Raw genomic sequence first — 25,639 nt, forward strand, 5'->3', positions numbered from 1 at the left:
GTATGGTTATGTTCTGACGCCTTCATTATTATTATTTTATTTTATTTTTCTCAGATTTAGCAAATAACAATTAAATTAAAGATTTCCAGCTTGTGATACTGTAGCATTATAAAGAACAATTCCTGCTCCGGCCACCACCTCTTTGACCTGTTGCCCTCCGGTAGGCGCTACAGGTCCCTCAAACCTAGGACAAACGGGCCTCCCCAGGGCCATCACAACCCTAAATGAATGCACACAACTCCAAAAACCTATCTTGCAACGATTTTGGGATTATTTCTCTCTTTGTTGTTGCCAAATGAAACTGTAGAAAAATATACTATTGCACAAAACAGTGAAAAATCTGAGAAGTTTATTGGATTCACAGAAAATGTGCAATAATTGCTTTAACAAAAGTAAGGTGCATAAATTTGGGCAGCCTTGTTGTTTTATTGATTTGAATACCTGCAGCACTAATTATTGGAACACAAAATTTGTTTGGTAAGCTCATTGACCCTTGACCTACATACACAATCATGAGAAAAGATATTACACGCGGCCAGTTGCAAGTTGCTCTCCCTCTTGCAGCTTCTCTGAAGAGTGGCAAGATGGGAACCTCAGAACAACTGTCAAATGACCTGAAAACAAAGATTGTTCAACATCATGGTTTAGGGGAAGGATACAAAAATTAGCGCAGAGATTTCAGCTGTCACTTTCCACTGTAAGAAACATAGTGAGAAAATGGAAGACCACAAGTATAGTTTTAGTAAAACCCCGGAGTGGCAGGCCAAGAAAAATCAGCAGAGGCGAAAGATGGTGAGAACAGTCAAACTAAACCCACAGACCAGCTCCAAAGACGTACAACATGATCTTGCTGCAGAATGTGTCACTGCACATCCCATAAACAAAGTCGCTTGAGGTATGGTAATGCACATTTGGACAAGCCAGCTTCATTTTGGAATAAAGTGCTGTGGACTGATGAAAATGAAATTGAGTTATTTGGACATAACAAGGGGCGGTATGCATTGCGGAAGAAGAACACAGCATTCCAAGGCAAACACTTACTACCCACAGTAAAATTTGGTGGTGGTTCCATCATGCCGTGGGGCTGTGTAGCCAGTGCAAGTACTGGCAATCTTGTTAAAGTTGAAGGTTGCATGGATTCCAGTCAGTATCAGCAGAATCTTTTGAACAATGTTCTAGAATCAGTGACAAAGCTGAGGTTGCACCGGGGCTGGATACTTCAACAAGACAACAACCCCAAACACTGTTCAAATTCTACTAAGGCATTCATGCAGAGGAACAAGTATAATGTTCTGGAATGGCCACCTCAGTCCCCAGACCTGAATATTTTTGAAAATCTGTGGTGTGATTTTAAGCTGGCTGTCCATGGTCGGAAACCATCAAACCTGACTGAAGTGGAGATGTTTTGTAAAGAAAAATGGTCAAAAATACCTTCAACCTGAATCCGGACCCTCATTGGAAGCTATAGGAAGCGTTTAGAAGCTATTTTTTCTGCAAAAGGGGGATCTACTAAATATTGATGGAATTGTTCTGTTGGGGTGCCCACATTTATGCACCTGCCTACTTTTGTCTAAGCAATTATTGCAAACTTTCTGTAAATCCTATGAACTTCATTTCACTTCTCGGATATCACTGTGTTGGTCTGCTATTCATATATATATATATATATATATATATATATATATATATATATATATAGTTGTAGTATTATAACTTAAGCCAGTTTTTCTAAGCACTATGTTGTCCTGGTCAATTCACCCAGATAGTCTTTTATCGCTTTTCTCTTCAAAGTAGCTATCCTACATGTTTTACCCTGGTGTGCATTGTCTAATCTTGTTGCCCATCAATGACAATAAAGACAATTCTAATGTGATCATTTCTAAATTGACTAACAAACTATTGTTTTAGTGATGCAAGACATAGTAATGAATTGAAATGAGTGATAGAAAAAGCGTCAGGAATTATTTTAGGGATTGATCTCCCATAAGCCTTTGGCATCGCCAGTTTCTTTTTGGGTGATGTGTTGATTTTTTAAAGTGATGTTTGTTGCAACATACTTGAAAAAAAGAGAAAAATATGAAATACAACATTTCATTTCAAATACAATAATCATATAAATAATTGCAAACCTCCCTTTGGGTGAGACCTTGAATCTGGAACATTTTACCTGCAGAGTCTGCTGGGTCATCATTGTTAAGCACGTCGGTTCGCCTTCCTCCACATCGTTGCTGTCCCTGGCTTTCTGCCTGATAAACTGCAACCCTGCCTGACTTTACTGTCTGTTTTATGTCACGTTGTAGTCCACGGAGGGTAAAAAAGGACAAAGTAAACAGTAAAAAAATACACTTTTTGTCAATGGTAGACATAAAACATAACCCTTCCCCAAAAAATATACTTTAGGTCATCGAGAACAGAATTAAAAAGAAAAAAATCTCGAGTTTTCCAAGGCCCTTTGCATTGTGGTTCTTATGGTTTAGAAAAATAGAAAGTTCAAATTAGAATGTGCAGTGTCCAATGCCCGCTAAAAGTCAGCCCAGGCCATAGAAGCTCTCGGCACCAAGAACGCCACTAATAAAACAGGACGCTGTAAAGAAACAGAGGTGACAAAGCATAAAGGGCAAAATGGGCATGTGAGGTGACAATGGCAGGAAATGAGAGAGGAATCCAGGACGATGCCGGTGACAAAGACGATGATGAAGGGTGAGAGGGACACGGGGAGGACGTTGGTCAGGAGATGGGATGTCAAAGGGGAGAAGATTGTAAAAGGATTTTAAGATCTACTTAAGATTCCCGGCCCGTCCATGTCATTCAAATGGCAACAGGGGGAAAAGGCTTCTTTTAAGGTGTCCTTTTCCGTTTTTTTTGGGTGGAGAGACATTTTTTTGTAAATGTCGACTTTGCATTATTTTGTTTCTGGATTTTATGTTGGAAACAGGTGAAATCACCTTCATCAACTAACACTAAAACGGTTTTACCACAGAATGACTGCATAGCTTGTGGGGAACTTCCAGTACACAATTTGGATTTATCAGCAATCATTTGTTTTTATTATTTAGGTAGGTCAGTAGGTATAGTAGGTTGTAAGTTGGCCAGTCTGGTCATTTCGTTGGTAGGTCGGTATAAAGCTAATTGGTAGGCCGGCTGCCAGGTCATTTGATAGTTTGGTCGTATGAAAGGGTGCCTTTATGCTTGGTAGGTTGCTAAGCTGTTCGGTACATATATAGACAAGTTGCAATTATCATTCGATTGTTAGGTCATAGGTGGGAAGGTAGGTACCAAGCTGGTAGGTAAGTTTATTGGTGAATCAATACACAGAAAGGTCGCTAGCTAGATTTTCAGTCGTACGTAGGAAGTGAGGTAGTTAGGTTGTAAGGTAGGAAGCTAATCAGTACGAATATAAGTCGACAGCTAGGTTTTCTGTAGGTAGGTATGTAGGTAGGTTGGTGACTAAATAGGTAGGTAAATAGATTGTAGGTTGATAGCCATTTTGTCTGTAGGTAATTAGTTAGGTAGGTAGTTGGGTAGGTAGTGATAAGGTTAGTCTATATTTAAAATGTATTGACTACAAATATTGAACATTACAGAGATATATCAGTTAATGGTCATATGAGGATCAGGACTTGAACTGGTTACATCTCCTCATGGGCTAGAATTAATGTGTTTGTTATTTATTGTGTGTTTTATTCACAGATGTAAGGTGACAGACCTAACAGGCAGGTAGGAAGGTAGGTCGATACTTGGTCCGTTCGATAGGTATGAACATGGAAAGATAACCAAGTGGTCTATAGGTGGTTAGATTGGCATGTTGACAGGTGGATATATTGTTGATTTGATTGATATATTGGTGGGTAGGTTGATGGTATGTTGATGGCATTTGTAGGTGTGTTAGTAGAAAGAGATAGTTGGGTTGATCAGTACATACGTTGATAGCTAGGAAGAGTTGGTTTTTGGCTTGTTTGATGGGTAAATCGATCAGTATATAGAAATACTGCCAGGTTGTCTGTTGGTGGGTAGTTCCTTAGGTAGGTTGGTTGCTAGGTTAAAACTTGGTTCGTTTGATATGTTGGTCGATAGATTTGTTGGTAGGAAGGTTGATGTTATGTTGCTGTTTTTTGTAGGTATGCAGGTAGTTGGTTGTTTTATAAGTCAGATTTGATTTATTCATTATTGTATTTACTTTAAATATTTTCTTTTTAATGTTATTTTCCACACTTTGCACAGTATTTTTTTGTCTTTCCTAGATATGATCCACACATGGAACATCTTAATTCCATATCCTCAGTTTTTAGCAAAATAGCTTACAGGTTTTGTATTCATGAAGAATTTGATTTGGAAAAGACACTAAAATATATCATTCCATTGAACTAGCTAGAATCAAAACCTGCAGCATTCAGATTATAATCTGAAATGCTTAATTAACCAAAACTAATGACTGATTTGTACCCTAAATACTTCTCTCCTCACTTACCTCCAGCCTCTCCCAGAGTCCGAGTACAACAGCAGCCCAGAAACAGTTGGCTACAGGCTTCGCGTCCGCAGGACTGACGGACTCGCCGAGGATCGCACCGTTGAGGTGGAGGGTGTTGCCGGTGAAGTCGCCGTCGAGGGCCTGGACCCTTGGACTCAATACCGGACCCGGATACAGGCTTACAACTCCATTGGGCCTGGCCCATGGAGCGACGCCGTCTCTGCTCGCACAGCCGAGTCCGGTGAGAGCTTCAACACTTTTGTTTTCTCTTTCACGGAGGAAGGCCTGGAAGTGATTCTAAAGCAGATTGATTGTTGATGTGAAGTATCACTGATCCAAATGTATGTGTTTGTGTGTTTGCCTGTGTTTATGTGTCACAGTCCCATCAGGATCTCCGGTCAATGTGACTGCCAATGCCGTGAGTTCCACCAAACTTCTGATTACGTGGTCTCCCGTCCCTCAGGCTAGGCGGAATGGGGCAATCCTGGGATATAAGGTACATATCACATCTCTCTCTCTCTCTCTCTCTCTCTCTCTCTCTCTCTCTCTCTCGCTCTCTCTCTCTCTCTCACCCTACACACACACACACACAATTAAGAACCCCCCCCTCATCTCCCAGTTGTCACACCCAAGCTCTCACACGTTTGCAAAAAGTAATACATGAAAGGCCAGGCATGATGTAAGGTCCGGTAACCACAGTGCTATTAGTTTAAGATAAGTTCAAGCTCCAAGTTTCTGCAACTGCAGTTATGGATATGCACACTTTCATGTTCTAACATTGTGTCAAAATACTTTTTTTACTGTTGGTGTTGTTAGTTTACTCTTCATATTTTAAATATATGAGTGGGGTCTAGAGATATCAAAAACAATATTTTCGCTTGACCATAAAATACCATAGGTGACGCAGAAAACATCACTTTTTAACGGCCTAACGAAATAGTTCGTTTTTAATTGGCATTTTTAATTTTCCTCATTCTTCTGAATAAGGCTTTTTAAGATTATTTTATCATTGTTTTGTTTTGTTATCCATACATGTTTTTTTTTTTGTCAATGATTTTAGTTTTAACTTAATTTTTTCTCATTTTTTATGTTAAATATAATTAGTTACTGTATTTTCCGCACTATAAGGCGCACCTAAAAGCCTTTATTTTTATTTAAAAGCTCACCATGCGCCTTATAATACAGTGCGCCTTATTTATGGAACAAAATTAATTCGCAAAGTCTTGCAACTAACTTGCAGCCGCCGACTAGATTTTCCCCCGAACGCCAAGTAGTCTGCGTTGTATGCTGGGATTTATTTACCGGCGTTTCATCGGCTAACCAATGTGTCAATCATCATTTGAATGGATCACTATTGGCTAAAGTTATTCGGAGCTCAAGGGGAGGATCCTTTTCATCATTTACAGGCTGGCATTGGCTTGAACGGCAAAACAAAGCCTGTAATTGGCCGAAAAAGATGAATGCGTATAGCACGTGGCTGACGGCATACAGAAATTATTTTTTTACTATTTTGTATTTGTAAATATTTTATTCTCCTGGATTTACTAAACTCACGGGTAAAAGAGGACCACGGCTGCACATTATTATGAACACAACGACTTCGGTGAGCTACTCTGGCTATATATATTATCCCTGTATCTTGTTTCAGATTGAACTCGATGTTTCTGTGATAAGCGGTGCAGATAATGGATGGAATGGAGTGTCTTTTTTAAAATTCAACTCAATTCCAAGTGTTTATTGTCATATATACAGTAAAGTTGCGAGCGAAAAAGAAAATAGAAACTAAGGAATGGTTGGCATTTCTTGAATCCCAAGACTTTAACCTTCCGAATGATGGAACGATGCATTCGAGTGACATCGTACGGACACCGCATCCGCACGTGTTCTCGACACGTATTTGCGTCTTTGCAAGCTTTCGGAATGTTAAGGGGGTAATAAGTTGGACTGAACTATCTGACTGTTTTGTCCATGTTCCTATTGTAGCGCCTTATAATCCGGTGCGTCTTATGTATGTCAAAAATAGGACCAAAAACTATTTTTTTCGGGGTGCGCCCTATAACCCGGTGCGCCTTATAGTGCGGAAAATACGGTACATGTATTTTTTAATTGCATTCATGTATTTATTTATTTATTTATTTATTTATTTTTTACTTATAAAACTATACCCTACCCAGCAAAATTTGTATATGTATTACCATAACACATCTCAAATATAGTGCAGTGGTTAGCACATTCGCCTAAAACGCGAAAAGTCCCTGGTTCGTGACCAGGTCGAAACAGAAGTTGGCCTGGAAAAAGGATGGGCGACACCAGGCTGTACTTGCCAAAGACCCACCACAGGAACTGCTACCCCTACGACCCTAGTGGTTAAGGGATCAAACCAACCAATACTTAAAACACATCTAATATTTGTGCTCGGATTATTATTTATTCTTTTTACAAAAATTCCGAACAATAGTATAACTCATGGGCAGCACGGCGGCGCAGTGGTTAGCGCTTGTGCGGCACAGTTCATGTCATGGGAACCTGTCGTGGGTTCAAATCCAGCTCCAGACTTTCTGTGCGGAGTTTGTATGTTCTCCCCGTGCTTGCGTGGGTTTCCTCCGGGCACTCCGGTTTCCTCCCACATTCCAAAAACATGCATTTCAGGTGAATTGGCCGGTCCAAATTGTCCCTAGGTGTGAATGAGCGAATGAGTTGTCTGTCCCTGTGTGCCCTGCGATTGGCTGGCAACCAGTTCAGGGTGTCCCCTGCCCACTGCCCGAAGATGGCTGGGATGGGCTCCAGCCCCCCCCCCCCCCCCCCCCCCCCCCCCGCGACCCTAATGAGGATAAGCGGTACAGCTAATGAGATGAGATGAGTATAACTCATAATAATTCTTCCATCCATCCATTATCTGCACCGCTTATCCTCAATAGGGTCGCGGGGGGGCTGGAGCCCATCTCAGCTATCTTCAGGCAGTGGTCAGGTGACACCGCAAACTGGTTCAACTGGTTGCCAGCCAGTTGCAGGGAACACAGAGATGGACTATCCACTCGCTCATTCACACCTAGGGAGAAATAGGACCGGCCAATTAACCTGACATGCATGTTCTTGGAATGTGGGAGGAAACCGGAGTGCCCAGAGTAAACCCACGCAAGCACGGGGAGAACATGCAAACTCCACACAGGAAGGTTTGATCCCATGACCTCAGAACTGTGCCACACAGGCGCTAACCACTGCCCTGCCGTGCTACCTACTCATAATAATAATGAATAAAATTATTTGTTAAGAAAAATAAGAAAAATGCTAATCTAAAGCTATATTTCGTATATGCTCGGATAGTTTTAAATGTTTTTTTATGAAATAATATAAAAGATATTTAAATCTGTAAGATTGTCTACCATTTCCCATGTCAGATATTTGTGCTATTTCAAGGTTAAGATATGTGCTTATTTTTATTTTTTTAAAGTTAAAAACAATTACAATAACAAATATGCAACACTTTACTTTTCAGTCATTTCACCTTGTAAGGGATTTCCTTCACTACATGTATCTTTTTTTTTTTTTTTCTGTTTTAAAACGTTTCATTGAGCAACCACCAAACTCGCCTTGTTGCAAAACAGCTCCCTAGTGCCATATTCTTACTCCAAGGCACTTTTTTTAGGGGATAGACTTCTTACCGGATAGTGAATGCTTTTTCTATTTAGAGAGTGTTTACATTTTTTTTCATATACCAACAAGAGAAGGAAATGTTTCTACGCTCTTAACACACAGAAAGATGTATTAACATGCCAGAAGCAAAGATGGAGATGATCCGTCATTGGCGCGTCATCCGTCTTAAGAAAGTGCAATCTGTCAAAGCTGCACAACGTCACAAAGCTCTTCATTGAAATCAGGACATAGATAAATAGCTGAGCTAGACGAATACATGATATGCTCATTTTTTTTTCTTCACACTGTATCCCCACGCGTCCCCTGAGGATTTATCGCAACCTACGGTTTTGTTGTTTGTTTGTTTTGATCCCAACATAAAGAGACAACACGCAGCTTTGTGTCTGTGTTTTCACAACACGGAAAAGAACAAAACTATTTTGGCTAATGTGATGTTGAAATTGTGTCCGCGTCTTAATCTGCAAAGGAGATGAATAAAGAGGGATTTATCTCCACTTGTGTTGGCATGCGCGCCTTAATATGCAGGAAACAAAATAACTCCGGCGAGCATTGTTTGGAGATTTCTGCTTATATAATCCGTTAGCCCCCCAGCGCATGGCACACTTCGGGAGCTCCCTGGTGTGTGTGGCAATGTGAGAATGTGCCCACTGTGCTGCGAGATGACAAGCAGATGCCAGCAGCGCTTGCTTCCGTTCGATGTTTGACGTCCGATCGTTTTTGGGGCTTTTTTTCCTGCAAGCTGCCACCAGCAGCTCCTGACTTTTTGCTTTGCGTTCCCTTCAAGTCACAACTGACATTTTGCTGTGCGCTTTATTGTAAGGTGAGGCATCCAGTTTAAAAAGCAGAGGGAGACTTTATATATATATATATATATATATATATATATATATATATATATATATATATATATATATATATATATATATACACAGTGGATCCTCGGTTCTCGACCATAATCCGTTCCAGAACCCTGTTCGAAAACCGATTTGGTCGATCACCGAAATCATTTTTCCCATTAAAAATAATGTAAATCATTTTAATCCGTTCCAACACCCTGAATGTTTACCTTGAATGTTTAACGTAAACATAAAACTAACCCAGGCTAATCGTACGTTCGCGTTCTCGTAATCTTCCGTACGAAAGATTACGCTAACATGAACGTGTAAAAATGAAAAAAACAGGCTCGTTTACAAGTCATTTAGCACCCGGGTCTCCACAACAAGTGGTGAGTGGTTCATTGGAAAGGGGGCTCCGTTCCAACACCCAGAATGTTGGGCTCCGTTCCAACACCCTGAATGTTTACCTTGAATGTTTAACGTAAACATAAAGCTAACAAAGGCTAATCGTACGTTCACGTAATCGTAATCTTCCGTACGAAAGATAACGCTAACATGAACGTGTAAATTTTTTTTTAAAAAGGGCTACAACACACCTATATTAAAAGCGAAAGCAAAACGAAGCACGTCCGCACGCGATAACAGTTGGTCACGAAAAGAGCGATCTACACCTCTACGCCTAGCTTACGCACTCACGCATTACCGGCGTTCGAACTCCAATTATTTGACCGAACAGCGAAGCAAGAATTTCTCAATTTTTGGTCGGACTCTGATTTGTTCGAACTAAGAAGCGTTCGAAAACCGAGGTTCCACTGCATATATATACACATATAGGTGGTTATGTGTATGAGTCTCAGGGTTCAAGTCAAGCTACCGTAGCCTCCCCATGTGGAGTTTGCATGTTCTCCCCGTGGTTGCGTGGGTTTACTCCAGGCACTCTGGTTTCCTCTCACATTCCAAAAGCATGCATGTTGATATAATTGGCCGGTCCAAATCGTGAATGAGCGAGAGAGTTATCTGTCTCTGTGTGCCCTGCGACTGGCTGGCAACCAGTTTAGGGTGTCACCTGCCCAATGCCTGAAGATGGGATCGGCTCCAGCACCCCCGCGACCCTACTGAGGATAAGCGGTGAAGATAGTTGATAGATTTCTATTTCTATTATTTTTTTTATAGTTAGGCATTCATCAATTGCCTAAATGTGTCACAACATTGCACGCTGCTTCAGTTTAATCTTCTGGATATTGTTTACCCGCACTTTGAAGCGCCATCCAATAAGTTGTGAAGCATTTCACTAAATGTTATTTGTCTTTTTGTTATGTTTTTAACATGTTTCAGCATTGAACTTATTTTGTTAAAGTAGTACACACGTTCAATTGTGTGTGTTTGTGTGTGTGTGTGCGTGCGTGTGTTCAGGTGTTGTATTCCGAGAAGGACTCGAACCGTCCCCCAAGTGTCCTTTTGGCAGAAGGAGAGAGGAACGCATCCTTGCTTCTTAGCGGGCTGAGGAAGTACGCGGTGTACACGCTGCAGGTGTTGGCGTACACAAGGTTGGGCGATGGACCTCCTTGCAGTCCTGTGCTTATGAGAACCAAAGAAGACGGTAGGAACCTTCTAGCAGCAAATTTATCAATGGAGCTATACGTTTTGGATACTTGATCGCGAGAAGTTCTGATTATGATGGATAATTTGTTATGTGTAAGCTGTAGTCACTAATTTGAACTCTTCTCACATGCCAGTAGGTAAAGATTCGTCTTTACGACTACTGTGCCCCGTCCACTATTACTATCTTTGTTGGTGCTCCAAGCTTTAAGGCCGTGTCATGGGTTCCACCTATACATGTTTTACAAATAAAATATTGTCAAATATTGTATTTTAAATTAAAAAAACACACTAGCCTGACCAAAATGCATAATGTCCCTGTGATGTCAAAATGTCTTGCTAAGCGTCCCTCCTGGTTGGTCAGATTGATAGCCAGTTGGCAGAAGGCAGAATCCTAAACACGACTTAAAAATATTTTGAGCCTCGATGCGTCACATTGTGCTTTATGTGTGGTAAAAACTAGCACTTTGTTCTTCCGTGCTGAAAACATGCATTATCATTTATGCTGAAAAGCCTCAATCATTTCTATACGGAAGCTATTGTCTTCTTCTTTTGTAAAAACAAGCATCACCTTACGTGTATTAGTAAAGCTCACCTTATTTTCCACTTAACAAACATTTTCTCATTATATGCTAAAACAAGTATCCTCTTCTTCTATGCTGCAAACTATCATCATATTTTTGCATGCCAAAAACAAGCATCTTATTCTTCCTTCAAGCATATACTCTAACGCTGAGAAGTGCCAACCTCTCTACTATCAAGTACTATCTTCTATCTCACTGAAAACAGGCTTCAGACTCTAGTTTAATATTTTATTTTGCTAAAAGAATCATCAATAAACAATCATCTTCAAGTCAAAAATGGACATAATCTTGTTTTGCTGCAAAAGAAAGTTTTGTCTTTTTAAAGCTAAAAAACTGTTGTCGCCATTAATGATGAAAACAAGTATGTTTTCTATGTTGACATTTAATTATTTCTTCTTCATATGTAATTAAACTAGCATTTTCCTCTACTATAGTGAAAGCATGGCAAAACTAGTGTCTCTATATTTACCAAAACTTAGCATCTATGCATTTTATTACACATTTCTATAAACAAACCGATTTATCTACACTAAAAACAAGCATCTTCACCTTGTGTTATGCTGAAACTATAGTAGTGGTCTTCTTCGCACTGAAAACAGGTATATTTTTGTATGCCAAAAGGAGCGTGCTTGATTTTGCCCAAAGCTTGTCAACAATTCGTGTTATACTCTAGTGCGGGGGTCTCCAAACTAGTGCCCGCGGGTACCTGGCTATCCTTTGAAGTAAGCTGAGGTGCCCGCGGGCCTGTTCTGAAAATACCCCACCAGGGCTGGGTCATTGTGATTTCCTAATAAAAAAAATGTCTGTGGTTAACTGAATCAAATTAACCCCACCTCCTACTTATCTTTATTCTTCTCTTTCTTTTTCTCTCTCTTGTTCTCTCTTTTTTCTTTCTTTCTTTATTTCATTCCTTCTTTCTTTCTCTCTATCTCTTTTATCTTTCTCTTTCTGTCCTTCACATTTATTTTTCTCTTCCTCACTTCTCTTTCTTTGTCCTTTTCATTTTCTCTCTCTCTCTCTCTATCTATCTATCTATCTATCTATCTTTCACTGTATGTCCTCTTTCTTTTTCTCTCTCTGGCTTGCTCTCTTCCTCTACTTATATGACTTTTCTCTTTCTTTCTCTCTTTCTTTTTATCTTCCTTCCTTTATCTCTCTCTCTCTTTCTCTCTCTCTCTCTTTCTTCTTTTTACTTCCAATAATGAACCTGTTAATAACATAGTAACAACATAGTAAGTAGCACAGTATTCGTTATTATTTTACAAATTTATATTAATATGTAGCAAAAAGATGTACTGCATATATATATATATATATATATATATATATATATATATGCGCACTAATATGTAGCAAAAAGTAGCTCTTAGCTTGAAAAAGGTTGGAGACCCCTGCTCTAGTGGGACTTAATAATTCTATTCTGACGCTGTATGTCAAAGTTCATATTACATGACCAGTGTTTTATAGGGGTGCAATAAATGCATTTCTATTGAGGAACTTCAGCATATGTTTAACTTTGAGAGAATCTTGGCAAATATTTGTGCTCTATGAAAGCTCTGATATCTTGCCAGAAGTCTTCCTGGAAAAGTAGAGGCTCATTTTTCCACTTATAGTGTCGCAAAGGTTCCTCACTTCATCTTTGAGTGTCAAAGAAGGCATCAGGGTTTTCATGTCTGTGCACGTTTAGGTTGTAAGACGCCCTCTGCTGCCCCTTAAAAAAAGAAAATCAAATGGTAGCTCGCACAAACCTACCTCAGTGAACGCTGTCACATTTGAAAAGTTTTTCTCATTTCGGGCTGCAACCTGAACAAGTCAATTTGTCAAAAGTATAATGAACCCGCTTTTTGTGTGCGTGCACTTGTGCAAGTGTGAGTCTCTCCTGGGGGGCGCGTGGGCGTGTGAGTCGCAATGACATTTATTTGATGGTGTGGAACATGTACAGTACTTCTGTCGGCTTCAAAGGAAAACGCAGTCAGGTTAAGAGAAAACTACGTTTTCTATTTTTTGCATCTTTCAAGGTATGTCTTAAAAATTTATAAGATGCTCTACCGTTTGAGTGTGCGCGTGGGTTTGTGCGGGGGTGTGCGTTTGTGGGCAAAAGCATTCCCGCTGCCTCGTATACTGCATATAGTCACACATTTAATGTTAGCGGTTGATGTACTCTGCTTCTCTTTGTATATTATTAGTGGTCTGCTCGGCTCTCAACGCCCATTTCTTTTTTTTTCCCCTTTTAGTCCCAGAACCTCCAGTGAGGGTGTTGTTTCCAGAGGTCCGCCTTTCATCAGCCAGGGTGGTGTGGGAGCCTCCATCAAACCCCAACGGAATTATATTAGGTATAAAACACACACACACACACACACACACACACACACACACACACAATCGTGCAAAAACACAAAGGAGGGCAGTGGGGGTTGAAATTCATCACCTAGTGTTTTATATTTAATAGAGCTGAAAAACAGTCTCCTTTTCAAAATTTACAAAGTCAAAATACACACAAAAGCTCACAAAAGAGTATTTCTAAAAGTCAAGCATTTAGCGACTAGTTACTTTCTATTAGTTTGTATGTTGTCATAGGCGCAGCTGTGACATGGTTACCTGTTGAAACTGTAAGATGGCAGAAAAACTTGACTTAAGTCAGCCTGGAGCTCCGCAACTCCCATCCATTCATCAACTGCACCGCTTATCCTCAGTAGGGTCGTAGGGGTGCTGGAGCCCATCCCAGTTATCTTCGGGCAGTGGGCAGGGGACACCCTGAACTGGTTGCCAGCCAGTTGCTGGGCACACAGAGACATACAACTCGCTCAGCACGAGGAGAACATGCAAAGTCCATACAAAAAGGCTGGTTGCTGTATTTGAACCCATGACCTCAGAACTGTGACGTGGACGTGCTAACCACTCAGCTGCTGTGCCGCGAACTCCGCAACTCACTTCAACATAATTTGTTGGCGCCCGAATAGGGATGTCAAACTGATTGTAGGTCAGGGGCCAAATGGTAGAAGAACAACTCTCACAGGGGCCAGACTAGACAACGAATGGCCTAAAAAGTATGCCTTACCTGTAGCGGTGAGGATTGTTCCAGGTATCACAATTAAATCATGATTATGATTCAGGGATATAAGATTTCATTATAAAACGATTATTGAGGGTTTTTTCCTCAATGTGTTTTATTCTTCACTAAAATTTAATCTCTTGCGGCGTTAATCAACTGCGCTTTTGTAGACATAAGCAAAACAACAATTGAATTCATTTCCACTTTTATATATAACTCAGGAAAGGTCGTACAAACTGTAAAAGAACAAAAAAAGTACACAATACAAATATCAGTGCAAATGATTTAAAGGATTTTTTAATGATCCAAAAGTACATTTATTTTTTGTGAGTTGTATAAAAAAAATATGTATCTGAATTTGGGAACTTTGCTGTTAGATTTCATATATATTATACAAAGGAGCTTGAGCTTTTATAAACCTCTGCAAAGAAACCCAGGTGCTACTTTTTTATTGTATTTTTTAATCCATGTGCTAACCAATATTTCCAATCACTAGGGATAGAAAGCTTATTTTTTTTAGCTAATAGTGCAGTCAAGAGAGATTTGCACGCAGGACACAAATGCGTGAGTTATATTTGTAAGTAAAATAACAAAGGTGTTTCCTGAAGTCTTCTCTGGTTGATAAATGTTAGTCAGGAAATATAGCTACAGTGGGTGGTTTACTTTAATAGTAGTGTCTGGCTTTGGCGACATCGAGTGGACATAATCTGAACTGCAAGTCATTGTTTAATGCGCTGCGACTCAATTATCTCCTGTGCTACTCTCAGCATTTGCGGGCCTGATCCAGCCCACTGGCCGTATGGTTGACATCACTGCCCTAAAAGCATCACTTTTGTGTAGACGAAGCATCTCAAGTTATGTCAACATACTTCCTCTGCACCAAGATGGGACAAGACAGTTATTTTATTTTACATTTTCATTGAATTTAGTGAAAGGCTTTTAAAAAGTAATGCTCAGATAATCATCATCTAATTGCCTTCTGGCTGGATTTCAAACCTTATTTAAATATTCAATTAGGGGGTTTTATGTCCGATTGAAAGAATCACATTTTCCGGTGAGTAAAGATTTTAACTTTTGTAGTTTTAGATAAATCAAAAAGTCCCTAATCCAGCTTTTATGTTATGGTATTTGGAGCCAGAAAGTGAGAATGAAATGACAAGACCAAATTGGTAAATGGTTGGCTGCGGATTGTTTGTATCTATTGAAGGTAACATTTGAGTTAGGGTATACTGTGGCTAGTCTAATGTTTGTTGATAAGATTGTTTTCTTCAGAATTTGTTTTCTCGATTGTATATATTTGAGGATTGTTCTGAATTATCTCCCCCATAAAGTGGCAGTGGTTAGCGCTTGTGCGGCACAGTTCATGTCATGGGAACCTGTCGTGGGTTCAAATCCAGCTGCTGGCCTTACTGTGTGGAGTTTGTATGTTCTCCCCGTGCTTGCGTGGGTTTCCTCCGGGCACTCCGGTTTCCTCCCACATTCCAAAAACATGCATTTCAGGTGAATTGGCCGGTCTAAATTGTCCCTAGGTGTGAATGAGCGAGCGAGTGAGTTGTCTGTCCCCGTGTGCCCTGCGATTGGCTGGCAACCAGTTCAGGGTGTCCCCTGCCCACTGCCTGGAGATGGCTGGGATGGGCTCCAGCCCCCCCGCGACCCTAATTATGGGAATAAATTCAGCCGAAACAAAGTTGTACAATAATTGACCAATCGCGTACCCCTTCAAAAATAAACAAGGTGAGAGAGACAACGTGGTAAAATGAAATAAAATGGTGGGATGATGAGATAAAATCAATTGTTTTCCTATGTCCTATATCAACGGTGCTCTCATTGCCGTGATCCAGACTTGATTCCTTTTGCATGAGGAGCAAATGTGATTGATGGTATATGTTGACTTATGGACATTGCCCAAGTTCTATAATTTACCACAGTAAAACCTCATGAACTTTGAGGTTGTTATTGTTTAAAAATGAAATTGTGAATAAGTACAGTACAGACGCTGCCTTTGTTGCTTCAGTGCTATATTTTTGGATGTTTAAGGTTAATATAAGTGTGTTTAAGGCTTGTATAAGTAACCTGTATAGTTTTGTACTAAAAAAAATAAACGGTTCATAAAATAATCTGCTCTAAAAATATGAATAAAGTTAAGTGTAACCTACTTTTGGAAGATGTGCTTCGAGAGGTCCTCCTCTGTGGTAAAAAGTGGCCGAAAAAAAGCCTCCCGACCATTTTCTCAACCGCATCAAGCTTTCTTATTCCCCTTTCATTTCAAAAGAAACGGTTTGCCTCTTCTTTACACTTTACACCAACCATATTGAATGGATGCACGAGATATTAAACAATAAAAATGTCATAGTTCTTAGCGCGCTGGAGATACAGTAAAGAATGTTTACACAATAACTAGGAAGTAGGAGATGGATTTCTTCGTCGGGGTGGACGCTGACCTCTCACAGCGCCACACGATGGGAAGAAGCACTACAGCACTGTCCTCTACTCGAAAAAAGGTGCATTCAACACAAAAGCTAACTTACAGCAATGTCTGGAAATTTTTCAACATCCCGGGAAAAAATGATCAGATCTACTGTTTTTCATAAGTCGAATGGTTGTAAATAAGGGAGCGTCTGTATAAGCAAGGGCAAATTGTTTTTGGTGCGCGGCCTGGTACCAAACGGCCTGGTACTGGTCCACGGGCTGGTGGTTGCCATCCACTGGTTTAAATGACAATCAGAGTTGTCCTGCATTTGTATCAATCATGTATACTGTGCCTTTTAAACATGTTTTGAAAAACAATCTCTTCAACCCGGAGCTTGAGCTGCACTTTATTTGTGTCCACACAAGCCATAAGTGCATGTCCAACATGCTTCGCCTCTATAATGTATATTGTAAATTGAAAACATGAATATAGATACATATTGATAAGGTTTCCCAAGTATGAGCGTGCCATGTAAGAGCTATCTCGTGGACGAGCAGATGAGGTCTGTGGGTCTTTGTATGTCACATTCGCCAGCTTAACAGTGGTAAGAATCACTTGTCCTCTCTGCAGGGCAAAGAGAAAGATGTGTGAGCCTAATGTAAGCAGGAATGCATTTAAAAGTGCCGCTCGCTGACACAATCGGGCAACGGCCGGTAATCCCGCTGTGCCCTTGCTCGGACCCGTGGAGTGCACACGGTGCATGTTTGTGTTTATATGCAGAGACAAAGGGGCAAAGTTAACATAAAGTGTATGGTCTCATTTGGTGCAAGGTGCCTTTTATGAATAATAGCTTCTGTGTGTCCTTTCTGCATCCTGGCGCTATACAATGTAGTCACATTGTTTAGTCATTAAAGGCATTAACATCATCCATCTAGTTTATATAGCATGTCCTGATTAGCCGCCGAGTTCAGTTGGAGCTTATAATAGCCCGGAGATATAATATAACAATACGGACAGGCATATTTTCTTTATCATTTGCGAAAGTGACAACTAATATTGCTGCTGAGGAGGCATAGATGATGTTTGAAACATTTCTACAGGAACAGTGTATATTATTTAGCGTCTCTTAGTGGTTAAAAACATAATTTATTAAAGAAACAACCACAACGGTTTCAATAATAAGCAAAAATACATGAACTGTCATTTGAACGCGCTTTAAATAAATATATAGTTTAATAAATTTGCCTTATCCATGAGAAAGCTGACATAATTGTTTTTCATCTTGCTGCTAAGACTAGACAAAAAAGTGAGGAGAAAAACTGTGCAGTTTGTTCACTTTGAGTCTTAATAGTTGGTATTTTACTTGTGCTTTTTAGCAATAGTTTTTGGTTGCACTACGCAATATAGTACAACAACATTTAGGGTCAAATCATACATGCTGTCCGTTCAAAAGTTTAGAAACAAAAGTTGTTTTCTAAAAATAAATTTTGGTCAGAAATAACTCAATTTAGTTTTGCAATAAATCAAAGAAAAATGAAAAATGTTCTTTAGTAAAACTCAACAACATACTCCCCTCCTCCTACCATCATTTTTTCAAATTCAGTACTAAACAACACCTAACAATTGTGTTATTTTGTTAAATTGTACAACTGCCCCCAATATTTTTCAACGTTTTGTTTTGTTCCTACTGTCACACCAATATATAAAAAAAACTGAAAAAAGAAAAACAACCTCCAAAATAAGATGTATTGGTTTAATAATAAAATAATTACAAACAAAATCCCCTCCTCCCTCCTAAGTGTCTCGTTTCATACTAAACAATGCCTAAAGTAGTAGATCAGTTGATTTTTTAACCAATTCCGGTGATTTTCATACTCAGGTTCTTTTAGATTGAATAGAAATGCCATAACTATGAAATGGACCCGTCCATCCATCCATTATGTGCACTGCTTATCTTCAGTAGGGTCGTGGGGGTGCTGGAGCCTGTCCCAGCCATCTTCGGGCAGTGGGCAGGGGACACCCTGAAGTGGTTGCCAGCCAGTCGCAGGGCACACAGAGAGAGACAACTCATTCGCTCGTTCACTCCTAGGGACAATTGGGATCGGAAAAATTAACCTGACATGCATGTTTTTGGAATTTGGGAGGAAACCCACACAAGCACGGGGGAGAACATGCAAACTCCACACAGGAAGGTTTGATCCCATGACCTCACAACTGTGCTGCGGACGCGCTTACTACTCAGCCGGTGTGCTGCCTATGAAATACACCTTCAAACTAAAATTAATTTTTGGAACTAATAAAATATTTAACAGAAACGACAATCTCAGCACTGGTTAATTTTAACGCGTGCGCTACAAGAAATCTGTACGTTCCTCGAAGCGCTACATCTAGAAGTGTTAAATATACAGTCGCGAGCATGCTAGCTTGTTAACTTGCAGCAGTTCTGAGTATTTCATGAACTACACAAACGCAGCCAAGCACGCTGAGCCGCAAGCGTCCCCATTCACGCGCATTTTGCCAAAAGCCAGCAGCCCGCGTTAAATATTTATGCGATGCATCTTTCCCACGGCAGGAAAAAAAAACGAGAGTGTCTTTTTAAGAAAACGAGACAGTCCTCTTTTGTAATGGAGATTTATCCTCATGGATCTCGTCGGCGGGGATGTCCCGCAGATATCACCTACATAACGGCGAGCTCGGAAAGCGCTTGTTTTGATGTAGCGGATTTGCCATCTCGCCGTTATCGTGTAATCTGGCTCGCTTGATGCTTACATCCAGCAAACAATTGGACAAACTGATGAGATTATCGCAAAACGCAAACAGATTAGATGCCCGTCAGCAGATTAGCGTCACGGCAGTTTTAATGGAGACCGATCGTTTCCGGCATTGAGCCTTTTTGCTCGGGAATTTCGTTGGATTTTCTAAATAGGGATACATAAGTGTGTACTCGCAGATTCACAGTCGCCCTGTTTTCTAAGGTTACCATCGTTTGAAAGATTTCAACTCAATCAAAAAACACACTGTTGTTGTATTGCTGAGTAAACAGTGTTGTTATAGTGAACATCAAAGGATAGGTTCTGCTTTTTCTTTTTCTTCTATTGGTGCACTTTTATCCGATATTTTACTATTTTGCATCTTGCAAATGCTTGTTGGTGTCAGGGGCTCTCGTAGGATAGTGTGGAAACAAAATTCAGAAACATAGATTAGTACAACTGAACAATTGTCATTTATTAGAGCAGTGTTTGTCACACAGAAAGGGAGGCAACAGTGTAACAGTATCCAGAGCATGGCAGGCAAACAAGCATTTCCAAATGAACATGCGAATGGTTCGGAGATTCCAGCAGCAAAGTCGAAAGTCCAAACGCTTATTATCAGTATTAGTCAGTATTAGTAGTCTGGGAGGTCAGGTTGGGGTTTGGTACACTGAGTAGACAAGAGAGCTGTGACAGGGGTGCTTGGAACGTGACGAGAAAGGTAACAAACTAGCAAGGAACCAAGGGGATTGAGTACTAATAAAGGAAAGAGGAAAAGTCGTGATAGGAGGGAACAACTGCAGGGAAATCAAAACAAGTGACAACAGCTTTGAGGAGGAGAGACCAATAAAGATGGTGAGCATACAGAGAAACACAACTCACAGTGTAGGATTGTGACAGTTGGATTTACTTATTTATTATTTTTCATCCTGGTCTGAATTCCAGCTCAATTTCCGCAGATTTTAAGATGTACTTACAACCAAGGCAAGTGTTCAAGCACTACCTTGTAAGTATATAATATTTTTTTATATTTAGTCTTTTAATACATGTTCATATTGGAGTGCTACATCTTTTTTTTTTTTTACAACAATGTACACTAAGATATAATCAATGCCAATAAAGACAATTTAAATTCAAGATTAATTGCTCTGAATGTGACAGATAAGGTTTTTTTTTAACTCCAGTAATTACAAGTACGTTTACTTATACAATAGAACAGAATTATCTTGATGTCATTGACAACAACACAGTGAACAAGATAGACATGTAAACATATAAAGATTGCAAGGAGAAAAATAAGATGGGAAAAAATATTTACTATGTTGTGTTTGGAAACAGTAGTGTAATGAAAAGTGTTGCAATATCATTTAACAGCAAACCTATTATTCAATATACCATTCACAGAAAGAAACTGTCTCTGAACCTTGTTAGTCTTTGTTTGGAGAGGATAACTAACAGGTCAAAGAGGTGATGTTTGGGGTGAGAAGAGTCCTTTACTTGAAGTATTCATTAATTTATTTTAAAACCGCTTATCCTCGAGGCCGTTCTGCAGCCCATGCCAGATGACACTGGGGATTTCCAACACTGTGGACTCGTTGCCAGCCGATTGCAGGGCATATTTACACAGACAACCATTCACACACACTAATACCTGGGGACAACTCACACCTGTAAATCAATATTTTCAAAAGTAGCTATAATTGCATTTACAGTCCACGCTATTTTTAACTCGACCCATTCTTGCAAGCATCTATTGCGACCTGTGGAAAAATGGATGTAGGTGTACGTTATCGCTATTACATGGCCTGCTGCACATGAGACAGGAAGCGCATGTACACCCTGATTCCCAGCCAAGAGGATGAGAGCATGTACGCATATATGAGAATGTCACAACCTGAGCACTCTAGGACTTGTTTGCCTTCACACTATGATTTTCTCCATGCAAACACGTTCCTCTTCATCACTCTGTTTCAGGCTACCAGATTGCATACCGCCTGGAGCAAAGGGATAGTCAGCAGTGGACCACAGTGGAAGTTGGTTCCAATGGACGGCAGTTCACCGTTACGGGACTCACCCCAGAGCAGACGTACGTCTTCCGACTGGTGGCTCGCACTGCTGTTGGCTGGGGTCAAGAACTTGTGGCCCTGGTGGTCACCACAGAGCGGAGAGGTAAAATTAAAAAGAGTGCTAGGATTAGTGGAGACAAGCAAATGGCATTACGGGCTAAGGTTTGTTGAAACGTGTGTATAAGAAACATCTGCATCAATCAAGTCAAGTCATGTTTATTTGTATACCCCTTAATCACAAGGCGTCTCAAAGGGCTGCACAGACCACAGATTATTGCAAACCACAGACAATTATTACACCATCCCCTGATCTAAAACCTACATGCGGGCAAGGAAAAACCTAAATTCTTCCCCCTGAGATTCAATTTGCAACCTCAGTGGATCTGTTTAAATCTAGGCTTAAAACACACTACTACGTATTCTATAGCATATGAATAACCAATATTTTATGTTGACAATATCTGTGTATTATTTGTTATTGCAACATCCGTTGCAGCCTGGTCATCCTGGAAGAGGGATTACCTCATGTGCGGTCCCTTCTCAAGGTTTCTTCGTGTTCGTTCCAATAGAAAATTTGATTCGATTGCTTGGAGTGGATCGGTGATCGGGAGCTGAAGTACTCAATTTGACCGCCAGAGGGCGGTAGGGAAGAAAGCATGTGTTTATCGACTTTGCTGGTATTTATTAGGGGTGCCTTGACACAAAACCTAACAAAAGACACTTGCATATATACTTTTATTTTGTGTTTTTGTAAGAATACCACTAAAAGTGATAATCAAAAGTTTTTATTCACAAAATATTAACAGGAAGTGACTGACACAAAATTTCACATACTAATTGTCAATTTCATATATTGAGTTTTTTTTTTTAATTGCTTGAATTTCAATTTTACAGTCCAGTTAAGAGCATTATAAATGTTGCTTGTGAACTGAAGTTTTTATATTGCAATCAATGAATAATTTGTAAAAAGTAAAAAAAAAAAAAAAAAAAAAGCAGAAAGAACGGAGAAAGAAAAGCTTTTTTTTCACATTTGTATTAACAAGAAACAGACAGAAACAGACAGAAATTACTAAATTTTCAATAGGTTCAATTAAAATTTGGTTCATGGTTGACAGATCCCTGTAACCGCATGGATTGTCAGGGAACCTTTGAGGACGCAACTCTGGACAACCTTCTCCACTGTTGACAGTCCCTGGCCTCTTCTTGGGTGGTGGCAAAATTAGCACCAGTCCATTCCTTAATGTTGTCAGCCCAATTAAGTTTGAGTTTAATAAAACCTGGATTTTCATGTAAAAAAATATGTTTAATGCATAATTTACAATAAATGATTCACCCAAAAATCTAACTACAAGTCAACCTTTTATCGAATTAATTATCCAAAAACAGGATTGATTCCCCAACTAGGGGGCGTAATAAAGCAAATTCTTTAATTTCACATATTTGTTTAAAAAAAAAAGAGATTTTTGATACTAACACATCAGTCCTTTTTCTCTGCCAGTGACGGACAATGAAAGAACAATCAAATGTGTTTCTGCCACTTACAAAATAATAAGAAAAACTTTTTGGAGCTCAGATTTTACATCAATTCCCGATTTCAACTTTCAAATTGTGAACATTGAGATAGAAAGATTCACGCTTTGTGAATCCACTTGATTTATACTCTTTAATTCAATTGTATCCATTTTATTTAAACCCTTTCAAGACCTCCATTGGCTCTTTTTGTGACTTATAATAAAACTCTCTCCCCTAGGGAAGAATAAGTATGTGTATTGAAGATTGAAAAGGGATGTCTTAATGAAATATTGGAACCTTTTTCGCTCTCATATGTTTTGTTTCTTTGTTGAATCCTTCCAACGTATGCTTAAAAGTCGATAAAAATAGAAGCGTCCGGGTGAAATCATCCATCCACCTGCAAAATGTGATTACTTGATGTGTGTTTAGAGCACAACATCTCATCTTAAATTCATTGCGAAGAAACTTCCCCGAAGGAATCGGTACGCAATCAAAATGATGTATGGGAAAATGAAACAATATCTACAGAGGCGGCTGCAGCACATGGCGAGAAATGGAGGAAGCAGGTCGTCAACATGTAAAGCACCCGAGATGCCGGAAGCGACAACCTCTTTAAAAGCCGCTTCGGTGCATCTCCTTCATTAATGCGGAAAAATGCCAACCGCCGTGAACGGTGTCTTCAAGCATCAGCTTCCTGTTGTGGCAACCTGGTTACCTGATTAGCTTATATTAGCTGCACTTGGATTGATTTCGCGGTGGATTTAGTATGGGACTGATTTCTATTTCTCATCTCATCTCATTAGCCGCACCGCTTATCCTCCAAAATAAGATGTATTGGTTTAATAATAATAATTGGAGCCCATCCCAGCCATCTCCGGGCAGTGGGCAGGGGACACCCTGAACTGGTTGCCAGCCAATCGCAGGGCACACAGGGACAGACAACTCACTCGCTCAGTCACACCTAAGGACAATTTTGGACCGGCCAATTCACCTGAAATGCATGTCTTTGGAATGTGGGAGGAAACCGGAGTGCCCGGAGGAAACCCACGCAAGCACGGGGAGAACATACAAACTCCGCACAGTAAGGCCGGGAGCTGGATTTGAACCCACGCAGGAGGTTCCCACGACCTCAGAACTGTGCCGCGCACGCGCTAACCACTGCGCCGCCGTGCTGCCCTGATTTCTATTTTTATAATAAATTTAAATTTCTTTTTTTTTAATTCTCATTTTGATAAAATAAAGACAGGAGTGTGTCCAATAATTAAACTAATAGAGTATATTTTGGATGAACTATCAATTATGATACAGTATGCCCACACTATAACGTGTTAACCTTTCACATTCTCGCTAATTCGCGGATTTCGTTTCATTTATTTACTTTATTTTGGTCCCCTTGGGGAAATTTGTTTCCGCCAAGTGGACCGGGGGGGTACAGTCAGTGCCATCGCAGTAAAGCGTGCACCAAATGACCGTTTTACAGCACCTGGTATTTCAAGGTGGTCTCCCATCAAAATACTAACCAGGCAGGTGAAAATAAGCTGAAACCCAGTACGTATTTTAAATTAGTTAATGATTTTATTTTGGGTTTTTTTTGGCGGGGTGCACCTTGATGAAATGCTTTGCAGAATAAGGCAGACAAATAGAGAGAGAGAGAGACACAGAGAGAGAGAGAGACATCGAGATACACATTTAGGCTGCATGAGGAAAGGTGCAGGACACAATTTTTTCTCAGCAAGATGCAGTAGAACGGAGAGCAGCTGTATGGTCACAGTACAGTAGAAAAGACTCTATGATATGAATTGGCTGAGATCAGGACTCTGGGCAGGCCATATCATTGATTCAATTTTTCACTCTTCAAAGATAATGTTTCCCCATTTTACTGTGTGACATGGAACATTGTCCTGCATGAAAACTGCAGGCTGATTGGAAATGAAAGCAAGGAACCATGTGCTTTTGGAGAAGGCTCTGATACATATTTGCATTCACTTTGCCATGTGGCTGTGCAAGGAGCCCAACTTCTGCTGCAGAAAACATGCCCCAAACCATGATACTTGTTCCTCCACCTTTCAATGATTTTTTCAAACACTTAGGGTTTCGCCTTTCTCCAATGTGTCGCAGAACAAAATGCTTCCCATCAGACCCAAATGAATTGAAGTTTGAAGTTTGGTCACTGCAGTGTGGGCCTTTAGTCTAAATGCTCTTTGACAACACTGTATGGCGAGACAAACACCAAATGCCGCACTGAACTGTCGAGCAATTCCAGCTGCAGTGTGAAGATCTTTGACATCCTCTGGAGTGACCTTTTCTCTCTTACATTTGTCCTCCGTGGACAATCAGCCTTCTTGGGTGACTTGAATGAGTTTGTAGTTTTGTAAAGATTGCATATTCTTGAAATCACAGATTTGGAACCATCAACTGGTCTTGCTACGGGTGATCGTGTCATCCCTCTCGTTTTCATCTGGACAATCTCCTGCCGGGGGCTTTCAGTCACTTAAGAACAGCCCTCCATCATGCAAAGTCAGTGAAACTGGCAGTTAGAATTCCAGTTATGGAAGTTGACAGATAATCAAGGAAATTAGCACCATGTGCTAGATTAGCACCATTAAGTGGGAGGCACCTGAAAGTGTTGTCTAATTTTGCTCAATGCATTTATGGCAAAATACGGGGTTTTATTAAACTTCAACAGTTGTAGTGTTGTATTAGCATGG

The 25,639-nt window shown here is 40.1% G+C and overlaps 1 protein-coding gene across 2 annotated transcripts in view; it reads left to right on the forward strand.

Annotated features, from left to right (window-relative positions):
- Positions 1 to 25,639, forward strand: part of sdk1b (sidekick cell adhesion molecule 1b) — a 421,825-nt gene that overhangs the window by 346,080 nt on the left and 50,106 nt on the right. For both annotated transcript variants that reach the window (XM_088341980.1, XM_088341981.1), the window contains 5 exons: positions 4,475 to 4,709; positions 4,849 to 4,964; positions 10,372 to 10,558; positions 13,376 to 13,474; positions 21,328 to 21,522. In XM_088341980.1, the coding sequence (XP_088198106.1) occupies positions 4,475 to 4,709; positions 4,849 to 4,964; positions 10,372 to 10,558; positions 13,376 to 13,474; positions 21,328 to 21,522 (832 nt within the window). The remainder of the gene's footprint in view (positions 1 to 4,474; positions 4,710 to 4,848; positions 4,965 to 10,371; positions 10,559 to 13,375; positions 13,475 to 21,327; positions 21,523 to 25,639) is intronic.

The sequence above is a fragment of the Urocampus carinirostris genome, chromosome 8, assembly GCF_059441175.1.
Source record: "Urocampus carinirostris isolate Australia breed hairy pipefish chromosome 8, RoL_Ucar_1.0, whole genome shotgun sequence".
In the NCBI taxonomy this organism is placed as follows: domain Eukaryota; kingdom Metazoa; phylum Chordata; class Actinopteri; order Syngnathiformes; family Syngnathidae; genus Urocampus; species Urocampus carinirostris.